This window comes from Silurus aristotelis, assembly GCF_946808225.1.
Source record: "Silurus aristotelis genome assembly, chromosome: 6".
Lineage (NCBI taxonomy): Eukaryota > Metazoa > Chordata > Actinopteri > Siluriformes > Siluridae > Silurus > Silurus aristotelis.
Genome location: NC_139579.1, coordinates 31,006,848 through 31,024,347, shown reverse-complemented (window position 1 = coordinate 31,024,347; position 17,500 = coordinate 31,006,848). Strand labels below are relative to the sequence as shown.

The 17,500-nt window shown below is 41.2% G+C and overlaps 1 protein-coding gene and 2 long non-coding RNA genes across 3 annotated transcripts in view; 1 reads left to right on the top strand and 2 right to left on the bottom strand.

Moving 5' to 3' along the window:
* Positions 1 to 2,801: 2,801 nt before the first annotated feature.
* Positions 2,802 to 17,500, top strand: part of msrab (methionine sulfoxide reductase Ab) — a 46,599-nt gene continuing 31,900 nt past the window's right edge. The window contains exon 1 of the mRNA XM_083544926.1: positions 2,802 to 3,048. Within this exon, the coding sequence (XP_083401052.1) occupies positions 2,817 to 3,048 (232 nt within the window). The 5' untranslated portion in view covers positions 2,802 to 2,816. The remainder of the gene's footprint in view (positions 3,049 to 17,500) is intronic.
* On the bottom strand, positions 7,029 to 10,544 carry LOC310727985. Its single transcript, XR_014534159.1, has 2 exons — positions 8,682 to 10,544; positions 7,029 to 8,456 (listed from the first exon to the last, which is right to left on the bottom strand). It is a non-coding gene; the product is annotated as an uncharacterized lncRNA (long non-coding RNA).
* On the bottom strand, positions 11,036 to 15,006 carry LOC310727954. Its single transcript, XR_014534128.1, has 2 exons — positions 12,132 to 15,006; positions 11,036 to 11,498 (listed from the first exon to the last, which is right to left on the bottom strand). It is a non-coding gene; the product is annotated as an uncharacterized lncRNA (long non-coding RNA).

Below are 17,500 nucleotides of genomic sequence, written 5' to 3'. Positions count from 1 at the left end.
CATCCCATTCCACATTTAGTCCCCATTTGTTGTTATAATAATCTGTGCTCTTCTGGGCAGATGCTTCACTAGATCTTGAGTATGTTAATGGAGATTTAACCACTGAGCTCCCGCTTTCACCCAGGTGTACTCAAAAGATAGAAGCGTCATCAGAAATGTGCTTAAAATACATTTTACTTGTGAATTCATCGCCAATAATTGTGCCGAACGTATATAAAATGAAGATCATGAACACTTCTGCTTGTAAATGTTTGATAGCAATGAGAGCAGAGAATTTTTCCCAGTTTAAGTGTAGATTAAAAACATATCTTTTTAGCAAAGCCTACACATAACACACATCACATCATAACCTTGTGCTCCAGAGCATCTGATCACATGCACATCATCAACCTGGCTGTTAATATCATGAACAGCAGCTACGCTAATTCCTCTCCACTGCTTCTCTTTCTCTCCCCATCCCGAGAAACCCTGAGGTTTGGCCAGCTCCAGTCACCTCCCACCTCGTGATGATTACGGACCTTTGAAGAAGTAGATGCCGAACTCGCAAACATACCAAACCATCTAAAAACGTACCAGTGCCAATTGGATCCCGCTACATGTGTGGAGTTTGACATTGGACCTCCTGGAGTGTTTAAAGGCTCTGGCATGGAGAAGCTGATGCTGGATCTGTGATGATCACAAATGCTGAGCTCATAAAACTAGGAGCTACTAACCATATAGACTGTATAAGACTGCAGAAAGAACATCACTTATAATCTTATACTCCAGTACTCATGTTAGTTCTCACTCTCCAGTGTTCTGTATTGTTGAAAGATTTATGATCAAACTCTTGATAACACCCAAATGAGGATGGGTTCCCCTTTTGAGTCTGGTTCCTCTCAAGGTTTCTTCCTCATAACATCTAAGGGAGTTTTTCCTTGCCACAGTCGCCACGGCTGCTCATCAGGGACAAATTCACATCATTCACCTTAACTGTTGTTTTCTGTAAAGCTGCGTTGAAACAATGTCTGTTGTGAAAAGCGCTATACAAATAAACTTGACTTGACTTGACAATTTTTGTGAATTTTTTTTTAAACAAACGATCAAAAATGTGAACAATAACGGTAATTTCTTACTCTCGTTTATAAAGGTCCTGATACTAGCGGCAGGCACTGCAAAATCTACGCCCCGGAACTCACTCTAAATAATATAGATTAATAATAATCTAAACCGAAAATCACTTTGGCATCCAAAATCACCGTAAATATTATGCACCTGGATCACCACCTTTTGGACCTTCTGCCCTCTGGTTGGCGCAGCTGAGCACCAGATCTCCAAGACCCAGGGGCAGTTTTTTCCCTACACATGTACAGTATGTTCTTTTTCTATGTATTATTGCATCCACTGTGTCTGTGTGTCATCATGACCAGACACTGTCTTCACCTATTTCCTTTGAATTGAAATATCGTTGAATCTAAAGGCCATTTTTTTTACATTTCTCAAGCATGAAGATGGCAGGTATTGGCAGATGATACTAGACAAATCTGAACATCTTATTCCATGTTTATTCCCATTTACTGATATAGAAATGTGTGTTTTTCCGGCCTGGGGGTGTTCATAAAGTCAGGTACGTCAGATGCTGGTGAGATTTTTCACTCCAAACCATTTAAAGCATGTCTTCCTGGAGCTGGCTTTGTGCACAGGGGCATTTTCATGCTGGAACAGGTTTTGGTCTCCAAACCCAAAAACAAATACCTCAGTGGTTAATAAATTGAGCGTCTGATCAGAAGAATTGAGTTGCTTAAGTACAAAGCAAGGTGAAGGTGGTAGATTAGTGGTTAAGGAACTGGACCTTGGATCTGAAGGTCATGAGTTCAAATCATAGTCTCACCAGGCTGCCACTCCTGGGCCCCTAAGCATGGCCCCTAACCCCATATCTGCTCATGTGTATAAATGAGATCAAATGTAAACATACTTATATGCAGAATACAACTTGCATTGAAATTTTAAATGTTGACGTGTGTGTGTGTGTGTGTGTGTGTGTGTGTGTGTGTGTGTGTGTGTGTGTGTGTGTGTGGGGTCAGCCACAATGCTAGATGTAGCGTGTGGTGTAGATGTCCATTACGAAGGGAACCCAGACCCCGATGATCTCCTCAGCCGTCCTAATTATCCGCTGCTTCTTGCAAATCAATATCATGATATGATATTGAATATTCTAATATTCTAATTAGCATGAATTCTCACACACACACACACACACACACACACACACACACACACACACACACACACACTTTCAGCAGAGATCAGGTGCTGCACCAGATAGGTAGGCCTTTTTTGCACCTTTTATAGATTTTCTTTTTCACATGCAAATTAGGAAATGGATGCAAATATTTACATGCAGATAATCATGATTAATTGCCTGCGCATGCAAATTATGCATGTCTGCTTGGGTTTTTTTTTTTTTTTTTTTTTGGAAAAAAAAGAGGGGGGATGGGTGGGTTTAGTGGTCGTGGATGTTTCATTTGCATTCCGACCGCCTTTCTTTTCTTTTAACGTGGCTATTTATTTTAATTTAATTTTCTATTCTGCACGGTAGGCTTTTTGTGTCAAAGTCGCATTAACCTCAGCGTCTGCTTAATATGCAGCTTCTCTCAGTGCGTCTGTCTCTCTCTCTCTCTCTCTCCCTCTCTCTCTCTCTCTCTCTCTCTCTCTTTCTCTCTCTCTCAGAGCCATGAATATGCATGCATGCATCTTCACACACACACACAGTTTCTCATGCACTAGATAGGACGCGGGCGCGCGCGCGCGCTCCAGAACCCTCCCCTCCCAAATGGATGCGAGAGCAATCTCGCCGGCGGCGTGACGTCAGCGCGGCGCGCCGACGTGACCACGCCCACCCCGGAAGTAAAGACATGTTTGTTTATCGAAGTCGGACTGCGATCAAGTGCATTTCTGCGGCTCTGGCTTTCAGGATCACGTTGGCGAATTTCGGCATGGGGAGCAACTCGGTTTTACCCACTAAAGACCAAGCTCTCAAGGGCAGGGAGGAGAGAATAGTGGTGGCAGGTAAATTATTTTGGTGGAGAAACACACACGAACCACGTGATTAGACTGTTTACTCTGTATACAGAACCGAAGTATAGAGAAGGACAGAAGGAGCTGCATTGTGTATTTGTGGATTTAGAGAAAGCGTATGACAGGTTGGAGAGAGAGGAGCTGTGGTATTGTATGAGGAAGTCAGGTGTGTCAGAGAAGTATGTGAGGGTGGTGCAGGACATGTATGAGGACAGTGTGACAGCAGTGAAGTGTGCAGTAGGAACGACAGACTGGTTCAAGGTGAAGATTGGACTGCATCAAGGATCGGCGCTGAGCCCTTTCCTGTTTGCAGTGGTGATGGACAGGTTGACGAACGAGGTCAGACAGGAGTCTCCCTGGACTATGATTTTTGCGGATAATATTGTGATGAGGAGTGAGCAGGTGGAGAAGAGCCTGGAGAGGTGGAGATATGCGCTGGAGAGAAGGGGAATGAAAGTCAGTAGGAGTAAGACAGAGTACATGTGTGTGAATGAGAGGGAGGGTAGTGGAGTGTTGCGGGTGCAGGGAGAAGAAGCGAAGAAGGTGGTGGAGTTCAGGTACCTGGGGTCAACAGTGCAAAGTAATGGAGAGTGTGTTAGGGAAGTGAAGAAAAGAGTGCAGGCAGGGTGGAGTGGGTGGAGAAGAGTGACAGGAGTGATTTGTGATAGAAGAGTATCTGCAAGAATGAAAGGGAAAGTTTATAGGTCTGTGGTGAGACCTGAGATGTTGTATGGTTTAGAGACAGTGGCATTGAGTAAAAGACTGGAGGTGGAGTTGGGGGTAGCAGAGCTGAAGATGTTGAGATGTTCATTAGGAGTGATGACGATGGACACGATTAGAAATCAGTTTATTAGAGGGACAGCGCATGTAAAACGTTTTGGAGACAAGGTGAGGGAGGTGAGCTTGAGATGGTTTGGACATGTGCAGAGGAGGGACATGGGGTATATCAGTAGAAGAATGCTGAGGATGGAGCCACCAGGAAGGAGGAAAAGATGAAGGCCAAGGAGGAGGTTCATGGATGTGGTGAGGGAAGACATGCAGGTAGGTGTGAAAGAGGCAGATGTAGAGGACAGGGGGGTATGGAAACGGATGATCCGCTGTGGCGCCCCCTAATGGGAGCAGCCGAAAGAAGAAGAAGAAGAAGACTCTGTATACAGAACCTGTCAAAAGTCTGGAAACACGTGTTTTTTGATTTTTGAGGGACACATGCAGGTTCCTTTGGTTTCCATGCAGCAAACAAATCTATATATGTCCAGATGTTCCACTTTTGTTTTTCCAACTTTGAAAATACTTCCCATGCCATGCCTCTTGTAAATCTTGCCAGATGTGTTCTTTATTTAAAGAAACAATAAACAAAATAATAAACAAAACAATAAACGTCCACCTCCATGTTTGACGGAGGGGGGGGGTGTCTGACCACATCATCTCACTTGTTCTTCGTCAAGTTCTTCTGTTAGAGACACATGTTTAATTTGGATCCAGATGAACACATAACTTTTGTTAAAGTCATTCAATGTCCAGTTCTTGTCTGTTGCATAGAAACTGAAGGAACATGAATGTGTCTCAAAATATATATTATAGAAATATATAAGTATTTTATATTGTGTATGAAAGGATATAAAAAAAAAAAGTAAAATGTGCAACAAATCCTTTTAATCAGATTGTTTTTCATCTTCAGGTTCCATCTCAAGCTTCTAGGTAGAAAAAAAAACAAATAAATGAAAAGGAAAAAGATTTTTATTCAGAATAACATGCACAAAAGACCGATCTTATATACAGGTACTGTGCAAATAGGAAGAAGTGCATTGTGGTAGTAATTAATAAATACAAAAAAGTATGTATTTCTCCTGATTTGTCACTAATTTGACTCTCTTCTGATCTGAGGGTAAAGGGAAGCAGTTCAGAGAGGTGGTAAACCAGGTTTAGTGCCTTAGTGAGGGCACAGGACTCATCTCAGACCTCTGGAATGTTCTCTGTGTATGTCTGATTTTGACATAATCAAAACCGAGATGATCCATACAGGGTTTCTGATCCTGCATGGGTTTGTGAGGCATGCAGAAAGATAGACATTTCTATTAGCTACTATTTTTACATTTCGTATCGTTCAAGATGATTCTCCAGAAATAACTTGATCACGTTCACGATTGTGGTGGATCTGTTGCCAATTCAGGGAGTACCAGTACCCAGGAGAGAATACACCCAGGATTAGATTCCAGTCCATTTCAGGAGATCTAAGTTGTTCTTGCATGTATTGATCTGAAGCGGGTGGGAGAGTTGGGATCATGGAGGTGATTCTGGATTGTGGAATCCCACCTGCACCAGATACTCCGGTTTCCACTCCTAGTCCCAGTTCGACATTTCCGAATGGATTGACCGTGTGCACTGCAGTGGGTTGGTGGTCGGTCCCGGATGACCCCTGAGCTCCCTGGGATTGGCCCAAAACTCCCACTCAAACCTGCGTAGGATTCGGGTCAAGAAAATATAAATAGTTTTAACAATATGCTACTGTTTAATGCTCTTTAACTTAAACAGTTTCACTTTAATACTAAACCCACAACACGGTTGTTAACGCAATACAGGATGTTTCTCTAATGTGGGGTTTCATGGTTAACTTCACTGAATCTTCAGTGAATCAGCTCAGTTCCCGTATTTGAGTCACTTTGGTTTTTTTGCACCAGTGTGCAGTTCTTTGTTTTCACCTTTACTCTTGGCCGAGTTTCCTGCCAACGTTTTTATTAGCGTCCCGCCACTTTCTCAGCTCAAAGGATGATTAGGTGTGAAAGGTCTACCAGAATTAATTGCACAAAAGCATTACCTTATTCTAACCCTGTTTTTTTTTTTTTTTTTTTTTTTTCTCTTACTTATAGAAAATACATTTAAATGATAACTTTAAAAAAAATTGTTTTTGCTTCTGTACAGACAGATATTTACCAGTAGCTTAATGGCAAACATGAGAAAATTCCCATCGTGCCGTTGCTAAAAGAAGGAAGCAGAGCCAATCAGATTCTGAGGCTCATCACTAAAAAAATGTACAATGGCTCCACAGACAAAAAACATTTGCACAGATTTTTGTATTTGTGTTTCTGTACAGAAGAATGTTCCATCATTGAACATTCCAGGCTCTGGCATGGATGTGTTGGTGTTGAATCTATTACGTAGCTCAACTAATTTATGAGATGTTTAGAAGCACTTGGTTCCACAACTCCAACTGAATGCACAAGACTGTAGGAGGGACATCACTCATAATCTCACTCATGATAGTTCTCACGCTGTTGTTTTAATGGTTCATAACCACACTTTTGGTATCACCCAGATGAGGATGGGTTCCCTTTTTGAGTCTTGTTCCTCTCAAGGTTTCTTGATGGAGTTTTTTTTTTTACCACAGTCGGCTCACCTGAGACAAACACGCATCAATTTCAATAGAGGTGAAATTTGTTCTATAATTCTGTAAAGCTGTTCAGAGACAATATCCATTGTGAAAAGCGCTATGGAAATAAAATAGAATTGAATGTGTAGCTTGACAAAGAGAGAGATAGTAGAAAGGGATCACAGATAGAGAGAGAGAAGCATGAATGATCAGGTCCTCATTGTTACATAATGGTTAAGAACACTGTACAGTGTGATCAGGGTTCAAACAGTGACTCTAGACTAGCAGCATATCCAAAAGGGAAAGGCAGAAGGTAACATTGACATGAGGGAGCTCTGGGATATAACAGCCCACCACACCACCTTGAGCGCGTGAGAATGGAGAGAAGACGGCATCCGAAAATCCCATTTCACCAAAACACCCTATATGCATGATCCCTGGAGGAAAGAATTGGCTAAATTAATGTTTTCAACCATTTTGAACACTTGAGTGATGGTTGCTGTTGCCCAGGTGACCTTTTGTTGCTATTAAGGGTGTAACTGTTTTTAAGTCACGGGTCGTTTGAATTGCGGTACGGTTAAAGGGAAGAAATGCAAAACGTAAAATTTGTAACAATTTAAAATAAAATGCCTGCTTGGTTAAATAATATAAAAAAATTAATTTTTTATAAAAAATGAAATATGTAAAAAGATAATAGATCAAATGAATGCATTATGCAATACTTTTATTATATCGATGAAATTAAGTCATCGATTAAATTGGCACAAATTAATTACATAAAATGAAATGAATGGAAAAAATTTAATAAAACAGTTTCTTTCTTTTTTTTGACCCCATTTGGGTAATACGGATGTTTTATAACAAGCGAATGCTAGTTTTTATTTATACCCCCGGCATTGTTTTGTGTGCTCAAGTTTATACTAAACAAAACTTGCAGTCCAGCACTTAATACGTTCCTGATAAAACACGTGCACCAAAGCCCTGTAACGAATACGTGTTTGGGTTCAGCCCTAGTTACTATTTTTGCAGTTGGTCGCAAATAAAATTTGATTTAAGTGTTAAAACTTGTAGCTTGAGTGGTGGAATTAAAGCAAAAAAATAATAATTTCAGACAATCAATACCCAGAATGCATCTGACCACATATCGTAAAAAAAAAAATAATAAATCAAACACTATAATAAGTACATTGCTGAGTCGATTCCTCTTCTTTTTTTTTTTTTTTAAACATCCTTTCATGTCATTCAGAGCCGAGCAGTGCATTGTGGGAGTTTTAGTACCATGGCACTATTAGCGGACCATCTGTGCATTTTGCGCATGAAAGCTCCACCCACGTCGTAAATTCCTGCTCCGTCTGTCGAAGCAGCTCATTGTCACAGCGTGGTGGAAGTTTCCGGTCCTCCACCTCTCATGTGGTGGTGGTGGGGGGGGGGGAGTTTGGGCGGGGTTGTGGCATGAGCTCTGGGATGGAGGCAGTACCTGCTGTTGTTTTTACGGCGAGTTATTAGTCGGATTCTGTAAAAACCCGTATGCTTGGTGGGTTATAAAGCTGCGGAAGGGTTGCGCCGATTTGTTCGCAGTGGTCAAGGTCTTAAAACAAAGTGCCACATTGTATCGCAACACCCGAGGTTGCACAGACATTCAGACCTCGTCCCCTTTTTTACCCCCAGATGTACAATGACGAGAAACCTGCAGCAGAACAAAAATTTCCATTATGCAAGGAGAGGTTCTTCTCCATGATCTCTCACGAGCATTTGTGACAAATTTCCCTTGATGCTTTGCTAGTTTTCCTTTTCTTTTTCCACCTTTTGTACTACATATGGAATGTGATGCTGCTGTGAGTAGAAACTATTTTTACCAGGCTAATTATTGACCATAAACCAGTGGTGGACGATAATCGCAGAATCAGGACGTGTAAGCCAACCCAAGAGCACAAAAACTACCACGTAACTAGCATACTTTACAGACTTCAGGTGAAAATCAGTGATGCTAATCAGAGCTGTGGAGAACAACACTTGGCTGGAAAAAAACGTTCTTTTGGCTTCTCTCATCAGGGGTCGCCACAGCGGATCATCCGCATGTTTGATTTGGCACATGTTTTTACGCTGGATGCCCTTCCTAACGCAACCCTTCCTATTAATCTGGGCTTGGGACCAGCACTAAGAGTGGCTGGGGTTGGTTCCCTGACCGGGGATCGAACCCGGGCCGCAGCGGTGAGAGCGCCGCATCCTAACCACTAGACCACAAATGGTTGAAAACCTGTCCTTTTTGACAACACAATATTTCTCAGCAGAGAGAGGATTGTTAAGCGAGGACGGACGGATTTAGGTCCTTGCGACCCGTATTAAGCTACATGTGATCGAGCAGCACTTGCCTAGCTAATCAATTAATGATCGGTTCACCTCTCAGCATCCACAACACTGCACATTAAGCACATATATGATTTGCTGCCTGTCTGAAGCAAAGTACTAACATGTGTTAAATCGCATTGTGTTGATCGCATCAGTATCTGCTTCATATGTATCTTTAACGTATCGTTGGCGGTGCATCGAGATGCGAATCGCATCAACCTCTGTTATAGAGATGCACGTTCCTCCTGTATATGGTTTTTAACAGAACTCTTCTGACCAGGAAAAGGTCAGCGTGTCCTTCTTATAGACTCTCGTATTTGGTCCAGAGATTCTTTGTCGATCTCTAGCTGGATTTAATCGTAATCATTGATGTTCATATAATCAAAATTCGCACAGAAATCGAATAAAAATTGTAACAAGAATTGCTTTTTAATACACCAAATCAGGTCCTTCAGAAATCATTTAAAATGAAAGTTCCTAAACAGCGCAAATTCTGTCTACACTTAATGTATGATGGTCCCGCCTCTAATTTCCTTCGAAAAATGACGGAAACGGAATAACGTGCGATCGCAAACACGCAGTCGGCTCCTAACCGAAAGGACACGCGGATGAACAGACCTATAGAAAGAACCTCCCGAAGCTCTTCATACTGCAGCAGAGTGGTTTTGATGCAGAGCATGCTCCGCTGGACATCGATTGTCTCATGGAGCGGAGACTAGGAATTGCTCGTGATGGCTGAGAGCCTGGCCTGCAATCTTCTCTCCATTTAACGGCTCCGGGGGTCTCAAGGCTGAGCTCTGAAATTGCGCCAGTCATTCTGACGAGCTTATCGAGTCTGCTCGTGCTGTTTGCCTCGATTCTGCTTTAGCAAACAATACCGTCGAGCAAAACCTCTGGCTAACTGAATAAAGGCCGTAACACAAAAGGAGCTTATCAGAAACTGCCTCTGTTCCTTATTGTACAGAAAGTCTGTGCTCATCATTCTGGCTATTAATAATTAATGCATCTTCAATAAACCCTGTCATGGTACTAATGCTTTATATTATCTAGTGTGTTAGGATTTGTGATAGGGTACTTATTATTATTGTTATTTTTAATTGCAGCTGCCATGATATATTCTTGTGGGTACTTGATTGGGCCCCATTTAGGTGTATAAAAGAATTTGGTACAAGTCACATTATTTAATTATATATGATATATTTTGAGGTTTTTTTAAATTGTCATTAGACTCCAGTAGATTGTTCTTTCCAGCTATAACAACACGGGGTAAACAGAATGGCTGGCGTTCTGTGTTTCACTGAGCATGCTTTAATCACAAGACTACCTAATAGTGATTTCACGGGGCACCAACATTTACAGTGGAGGCATTTGGAGAACACCCTTATCCAAAGCAGCTTACAATGTGGGTTAAGATCTCCGCTCAATAGCTCAGCTTGGTGGTGCTGGGATTTGAACTCCAACACCTTATTTACAATTGCGACATTTTGTATATACGCCCATATCCAGACGATTTACAGCCATCTCGTTTATACACCGGAGTAAATGAGGGTTGCATGAGAGTCTAGCACTGGCTGCTTGATGGTGCTGGGATTTAAACTCATGACCTTCTATTCCAAAATCCAATGCCTTATTTACAATTGTGCAATCATGCACCCTTATTCAGACTTATAATTATCTCACTTATACAACTGAGTAGATGAGGGTTTCTCGAGCACCCAGCTTTGAGTGCTTGGTGGAGCTGAGATTTAAACTCATGATGTTCAATTCCAAACAGAGGTGGCAAAAGTACACACATCCATTACTTAAGTAGAAGTACAGATACTCATGTTTTAAAATACACGGGTAAAAGTTGAAGTACTGATTATACCTTTTTACTTAAGTGAAAGTAAAGAAGTCTTGGCTCCGAAATGTACTTAAGTAAAAAGTAGTTATTACTTCTACCTGTTTTAGCTGTGGGTTGGAGTAGATGATGAGCTGCTATAGAGATCTGACCCCAACCCTAGTAAACAATAAATGTAAATGCTGAATGCACCCCAGGTCTCCTCACCCCACCTACATCAGTACGTGATTTTACTAACACCCTTGTGGTTGAATGAATCTCCACAAAATCTAGTGCAACATCTTCCCAGAAGAGTGGAGGTTATTATGAGCGCAAATTGGGTATCAATGTAGAATGAAATGTTCAAAAAGAAGCGCACACAAGCGTTTTGCTCATATTTTCCTCAGGCCACCACACAAATTCTAGCATTAAACTTGAGAAGGTTTCATATTTTCATTACACACTTTTAATTCATTTATTTAACCCGGATAGAAAAATAGATCAAAAGGATTTGAGCCTTTTGCCTCTGATGCCTCTGAAGCACCACAGGCCTCATCCCTTCTGTCCTTCTTGTTCCTGGGGCTGTGTGTGTTTGGTGGATGGGTATAATTAAGTGAGAGTCTGAGGCCCATCAGAATTCTGCTGCAGTTCCTTCAGACATGCATGCCTCCATCTTGCCAGCAGTAGCTGAGGATGTTTGTGTTGGCAAGGTGGGGTGATTGAAGAGGGAGGGGGTTCTCTCCATGGCAACCGGCAAGGGTTGCCTGGATACGGGTGTGAACAGAACATGTGGTGTGTGTGTGTGTGTGTGTGGATTGAGAAGTCTCTGCTTCATGGCGGAGTAGATGCGGGTAACTGCGGCATCCAGGGCTGCCGTACGTGTGGATAGATCGCTGCTTGTCCGGCCTGTAGAAAGGATAATTAGAACAGGCGTGTCTCGTGATCGGATTTCACAAGAATACTTGATGGTGGAATAAAAAAAATCAAGTCATTCGCCATAAACGTTTCAAGAAGTCCACATTTTTCAGGCTATACCAATCCTGGTGGGTGAAATCAAGTATTTGTATTTGTCTTTGAGCTAAGAACTAGCATCTGCAGGTATGAGGAATAATCTCAGGAAGCTCTGTGGTGGCCAATTCTAGTACCTTGTTTTAGCAAACATTTTGAGACTGTTCGCAATTGGACCGCACCTATTAACCAAATTTTAAATAACGGGAAGCCACGGTAATAAATGGCGACTCTATAACACACGTGTTGTCAGCAGAGGATTGCTGACGCCAACCAGAGCTCTGCCATATGTTCGGTTTATAATTCTAATCAGTGTATTGTGTACAATGACGATAATATATTGTTTAAGTTGGCATAAAAAGGTGAGACGAAAAACAGTCCTAGTACACCTTCTAGTTGTTAACCGAGTCCAGATTCTGAGTAAGAATTCAGGGGGTTGTTGTACTTTTGTCCTCCCCTGTAACTGTCACAGTTTTTTATTGTTGTTAAGGTTTGGCGGTTTGTGTTTACCCAAATTCACAAGTTCCTCACCAATTTCCCTCTCCTCAGCTATTTTAATCCACCTCTTCCCAAAACCCAGCAGTGCCAGAATGTTCCGGAAGATTCCTACAGACGCGCGGCGCTGTGCAGGATCTGGACAATGTGAACGTAGCCAAATTTCCACCTGCGGTAGCCATCCAGCCAATCAGAGCACAGCCATATGCCCACCTTATAGCGCTGCTAGTCCGCAGCCAGTTGGCATTTCTCGCCAACTCTAGACTGACAACGTGGCACGGGTTCAACACCGACGGAAAGATAGCCACGTGTAACGGTAGTCCAAAGGAATACTTTCTCCTTTGGTATTTATGTGGCCAATCTGCTTTCCTACCTTCTCGGAAAGTTGATAAAAAAAAAAGGTGTCCTTGGAGTCCCTAATCCATATTGCATTCCTTTCCGAAATCGGAAAACGCGGATAGATATCATCTCCTTTTCTTGAGTTTGTCCGGATACCGAGAACTCTTTTTTTTTTTTCTTTTTTTCAATTTGCGCTGTCCCCTCCTGTGGTATTCTTTTGTCAGGCTCTTCCACCCTCTGCCTGTTTTCATTCTCTCTTTCTTTCTGGGCATTGGCAGTGTTCACTGGTGAGGTGTTTGTGGTCCGGGTAAAGGCGTTGGCACAATCTCTAAGCTCATGGTGAAAGGAGACCGAATGGTATCGCTTGGACTGCTGCCAAAACTCCATGAGAGGAAAACAAAACCCAGTATGGAAGACATGTGTGGAGAGCTAGAGAGAGAGAGAGAGTGGGAGAGAGGGGCATTATGGGAATGCGAAGGGAGGAGGAGTAGGAGGTTTAGCGAGAAGCGTTTGTATGAAAGACAGCGAGAATGTTTGCGAGATAAGTAAAGCTTGAGACAAAGGCATTATGGGTAAGCAAAGGAAGTGGTTTAATCTGCCGGATTTCTGAAAGCAACATCGCCGGTTTGGTGTTTACCCCCAGTTTTTACCACAGTGGTGTGCCAATTACATATTTTTATATGTGAATTATGGATCATACAGTACTTTTTAACCATTTACGAGGTGGTATCAAAAAGTTCTGGGACTAGTGCTGTGTACATTAATGTACTTTATTATGTACACGCTGTCACCTTTAAAATAGTCTTCTTGTACAGCAATACATCGCTCCCAGAGTTCCTGCCACTGGAATGTGTCCGGTCTTCTTTTTGAAGCGTGTCAAGGGCCTTCTGCTATTCGCGCCGGATCTTCAAAAGGGTGTCAAGACTTTTGAGCTAATCTTTATCTTTGAGAGGAGAGCAAAGTCTGCAAGAGCCAAATCTGGAGAGTAGGGTGGATGTGGAAGTAAGATCACATTGTTTCCAGCAAGAAACTCGTGTGTAAGGAGAGTTTGGTGACGTGGCGTGCACGTGGTCAGAATAGCATGTACACATAATGTAGACAGCTATGTCTTTTGGTGCACTGACTTATGAAGGTCGGTGCTCACTGTGACTGTGCGTATTACAAAACTAGTTTTGAAGTTTTTTGATGCCGCCTTGCATAGTTTCAATCTCTTTCGAAACTATTGGAACAGCAATGGCAACGTTGAATATTGGTTCAAATACATCTACTCATAAGCTTACATTCCAGTGCTCATGTTAGTTCTCACTCTCCAGTGTTCTGTATTGTTTTAAAGACTATAATCACACTCTTGATGTCACCCAAATGAGGATGGGTTCCCCTTTTGAGTCTGGTTCCTCTCAAGGTTTCTTCCTCATAACATCTTAGGGGGTTTTTCCTTCCCACAGTCGCCATGGCTGCTCATCAGGGATAAATACACACAAGACAATTGAGACAGAAAGGTGGATTTCATTCCTGTCCTGTGGAGGATGTTATTGATGACCTTGACTGTCCTTTTGTTTAGATTTTTCTCCACACAATGTATCTTGTTTTTTAGCTGTTGTGGTTTTACTTGACCAGCTCATTCAGTGTCTGTTGCTCAGTACTCCTGTGGTATTTTCTCTTCACAGGACATGCTACATTTTTGTTTTGTCTACAACCAAATGTTGTGCAATGAATGAGTGATTTTCTCAACTTTCGATTGGCTTCACTTTGTCTCATAGATAGCTCTCTGATCTTCATGTTGGTTAATTCACTTCAACAGAAATGTCTACAGGTGAAACCAAATGCTAAAACCATGTTCAGAGCTGTATATTGTGTGAACAGTCAATTAAACAATACACCGAGGTAACAATTTATCAGTCGCATATTCCAATAGTTTTGGAAACATATTACTTGATATAAAATATTTTATAGTTTACACATTACGGACAAAAGTATTGGGATTTTTCCATATTTGCTTTTTCTCCAAACCTTTACTACAAAGCTTAAGGCACAAAATTATAGAAAATTTCTTTGGATGCATTCAATTTTCCTTTCACTTGAACTTGGAGACCCAAATCTGTTCCAGCATGACAATGCCCCTGGGCACAAAGCCAGCACCATGAAGACATGCTTTACATGGTTTGGAGTGGAAGATCTCCTGTTGAGCTTACACTGACTGCACCCCAAGAACCTCCTCAACTCACTTTACCAACACCATTGTGGCTGAATGAATTTTCTCCACAAAATCTAACATCTTCCCAGAAGAATGAAGGTTATTAGAACAGAAAATGACGACTAAATGTGAAAAGAAAAAAGAAGCACATATGAATCTTACACCGAATTCTCCACAAACTTTTGTCCATAAAGTGTATGTGGTTTAACACATCAACAGGTGATAGAAGCTGAAATTGTAAACCCATATGACTTCAGTCTACAGCCAAAAAAAAATTAATTGGCCTCGTCTTTCCAATATTCTCAGTAACTAGTGTCCAAAATGTCTGTGAAACAACTTCCTGTCATCACTTGCATTAGAAACGGATCAATAAAAAACTATAAACAGCCAATCCCTCATTAGCCTTTTTTTCCAGCTCTCTCTCTCTCTCTCTCTCTCTCTCTCTCTCTCTCTCTCTCTCTCTCTCTCTCTCTCTCTCTCTCTCTCTCTCTATCTATCTCTCAGGGTATACAGCTTTGTTTCAGCTTTATCACTGACTCTGACTGAGCACTGGCGCTGGAGTTTCCTCCGAAATTACCAAATAAACATCTGCTTGTATGTTTATAATTAGGTTTGGATTACGTCGAGCATCTGGCACAATTATTAGAGCTGCTGTTCAGTAAAATTAATCAGCACCTTTTGACCAATCGGATCCGAGAACCCAGCAGCACTGTGCTATAAATAGCGATAAAGTACTCGTGGACTAGAAATAGATCTGTGTGATAATGGCTCCATCGTAATTAATCATTCGCTTCATATTTCAGCTGGTTTGGGAACTAAATAGCATGAAACTTTAGAAAAAAAAAAAATTATTACTTTAAATACAAACAGGGTTTTATCCGTGGCAAGCGTGCATGTTTTCAGAGGTTCAAATGTATTTATAAATGAACTAAAAACGACTACTTTCCTTGAGAGAAAAAAAAATGCAAGCCCCTTATGGCGTTAACTATTCCATATTATATTTCTTCATCATCTTCTTCTCTCGGCTGCTCCGTCAGGGTTCATGTCAGCGGATCATCCGTCATTAGAGTATTCACTTTTCTAAAATCCTATCGAATGTAATATTGTGTAGATGCGCATCTTGTAGACCAGAGGGCACACACTTGGAGGTTGTGCATTGTTTATGGATATGTCACGATTTTTTTATGGTGCATTTTGATGACCACGATCCAAACTGACATACGGCTCGATTTCAGGAAACATCATTTTCACACTTGCGGGTTGCAGATTCATTATTAATACAAGTGTCAAACAAAGATCGCGCAAAGGTGTCTAGTGGAAGAGGTGATCAAAGACCAAATGATGGTTGAGAATGAAAGAGAGAGAGAGAGAGAGAGAGAGAGAGAGAGAGAGAGAGCTACTGGTGAGAGAAAGGGGGAAAAAGGAGCATGTAACTGAAAATTCGACAAATCTTACAGTTTTTTTGCTACAGGAAGGTCACTGGCTCCAAATCCTATGTTAAGGCTTATATTAATAGTTCGGATCCGAAGGTCATGAGTTTATATATGCAAATATATACACAGACACACACACACACACACACACACACACACACACACACACACACACACACACACACACACACACACATATATATATCCATATCTGAGGCCGATTCAATTCTATATATACATTAAAGATGCATATGAAGCAGCTACCAATGCAGCTAATATTCAGTGCGATGGAAAAATCTGATGCCATGCAATTCAGTATGGTACATATAGTTCACTTTTATTTCTTTGGTTCCGACAGACAGCAAATCATCTGTTTACTTAAGTGTACTTCTAACGCACGGTCATTTTACAAAAAGTGCGAAAAAAACCTGGCTTTCTTTTCCTGTTGTGTCTGCACGAGGTTACAGCTCTACCTCTGCCATGTTAATCTGTATTCTATGCGACTCTCAGGACACTCAGTAGCGTTGCGATGCGTCATATTCACGTAGCAGCCGCGCTGAGAGAATGTTTAATGAGGAGAAATCGATGTAAAATATCGCTCACAGATTATTCTTCACTTTCTAAATAATAAAAGTATATCGCATCTACTAATAATTAACTCTAAATTCTCTTTTTTTACCGTTACAAATGCATCGTGATACAAATGGCAACTTCGGTGCTTCACTTCGTTAACTTTTATGCTGATGTTCGATTTGAATCTGTAAATCTTACCATTCCTAATATTAATATATATATATATATATATATATATATATATATATATATATATATATATATATATATATATATATATATATATATATATATATATATATATATTCCATGTATTGTGGAATGTGTAAGCCAGTAAGCAGACTGACTGTAGTTTTAAGCTGCAAATCACTTCAGTCTCCTTTTGCCTTTAATCCGTGCCACATCTGTGCCATTTTTCCTTCAGGCTCACTGTGGTACAGTTGGCATAGTCGACCCACGCAACGTGTGAATATTTTGTCTAACCATTTTAAGTCATCCTCCCACTTATATGTGTATTCAAATACCTTTTTAGATGTTTGTGTGTGAGTTTGTTGATGAATGAGGTCATTCTGAAATAGGAAATGTAGGGTGTGTCTGTGTGTTTATTATAATCTGTTAAGTGTCTCTCACTGTGGAGGCCCAAAGCTTTGATCCTGCTTAGCTTGACCAGACTAAGCAAATCTGTGCTAATCCTCCCAGTGCTACCTCTTTTACACACACACACACACACACACACACACACACACACACACACACACACACACACACACACACACACACACACACACACACTTGGGCTGACCCAACTACCTAAAGAGGGATACTACACAACTTTTACTGGTGTAAGAGCCGAACCGGTACACAGT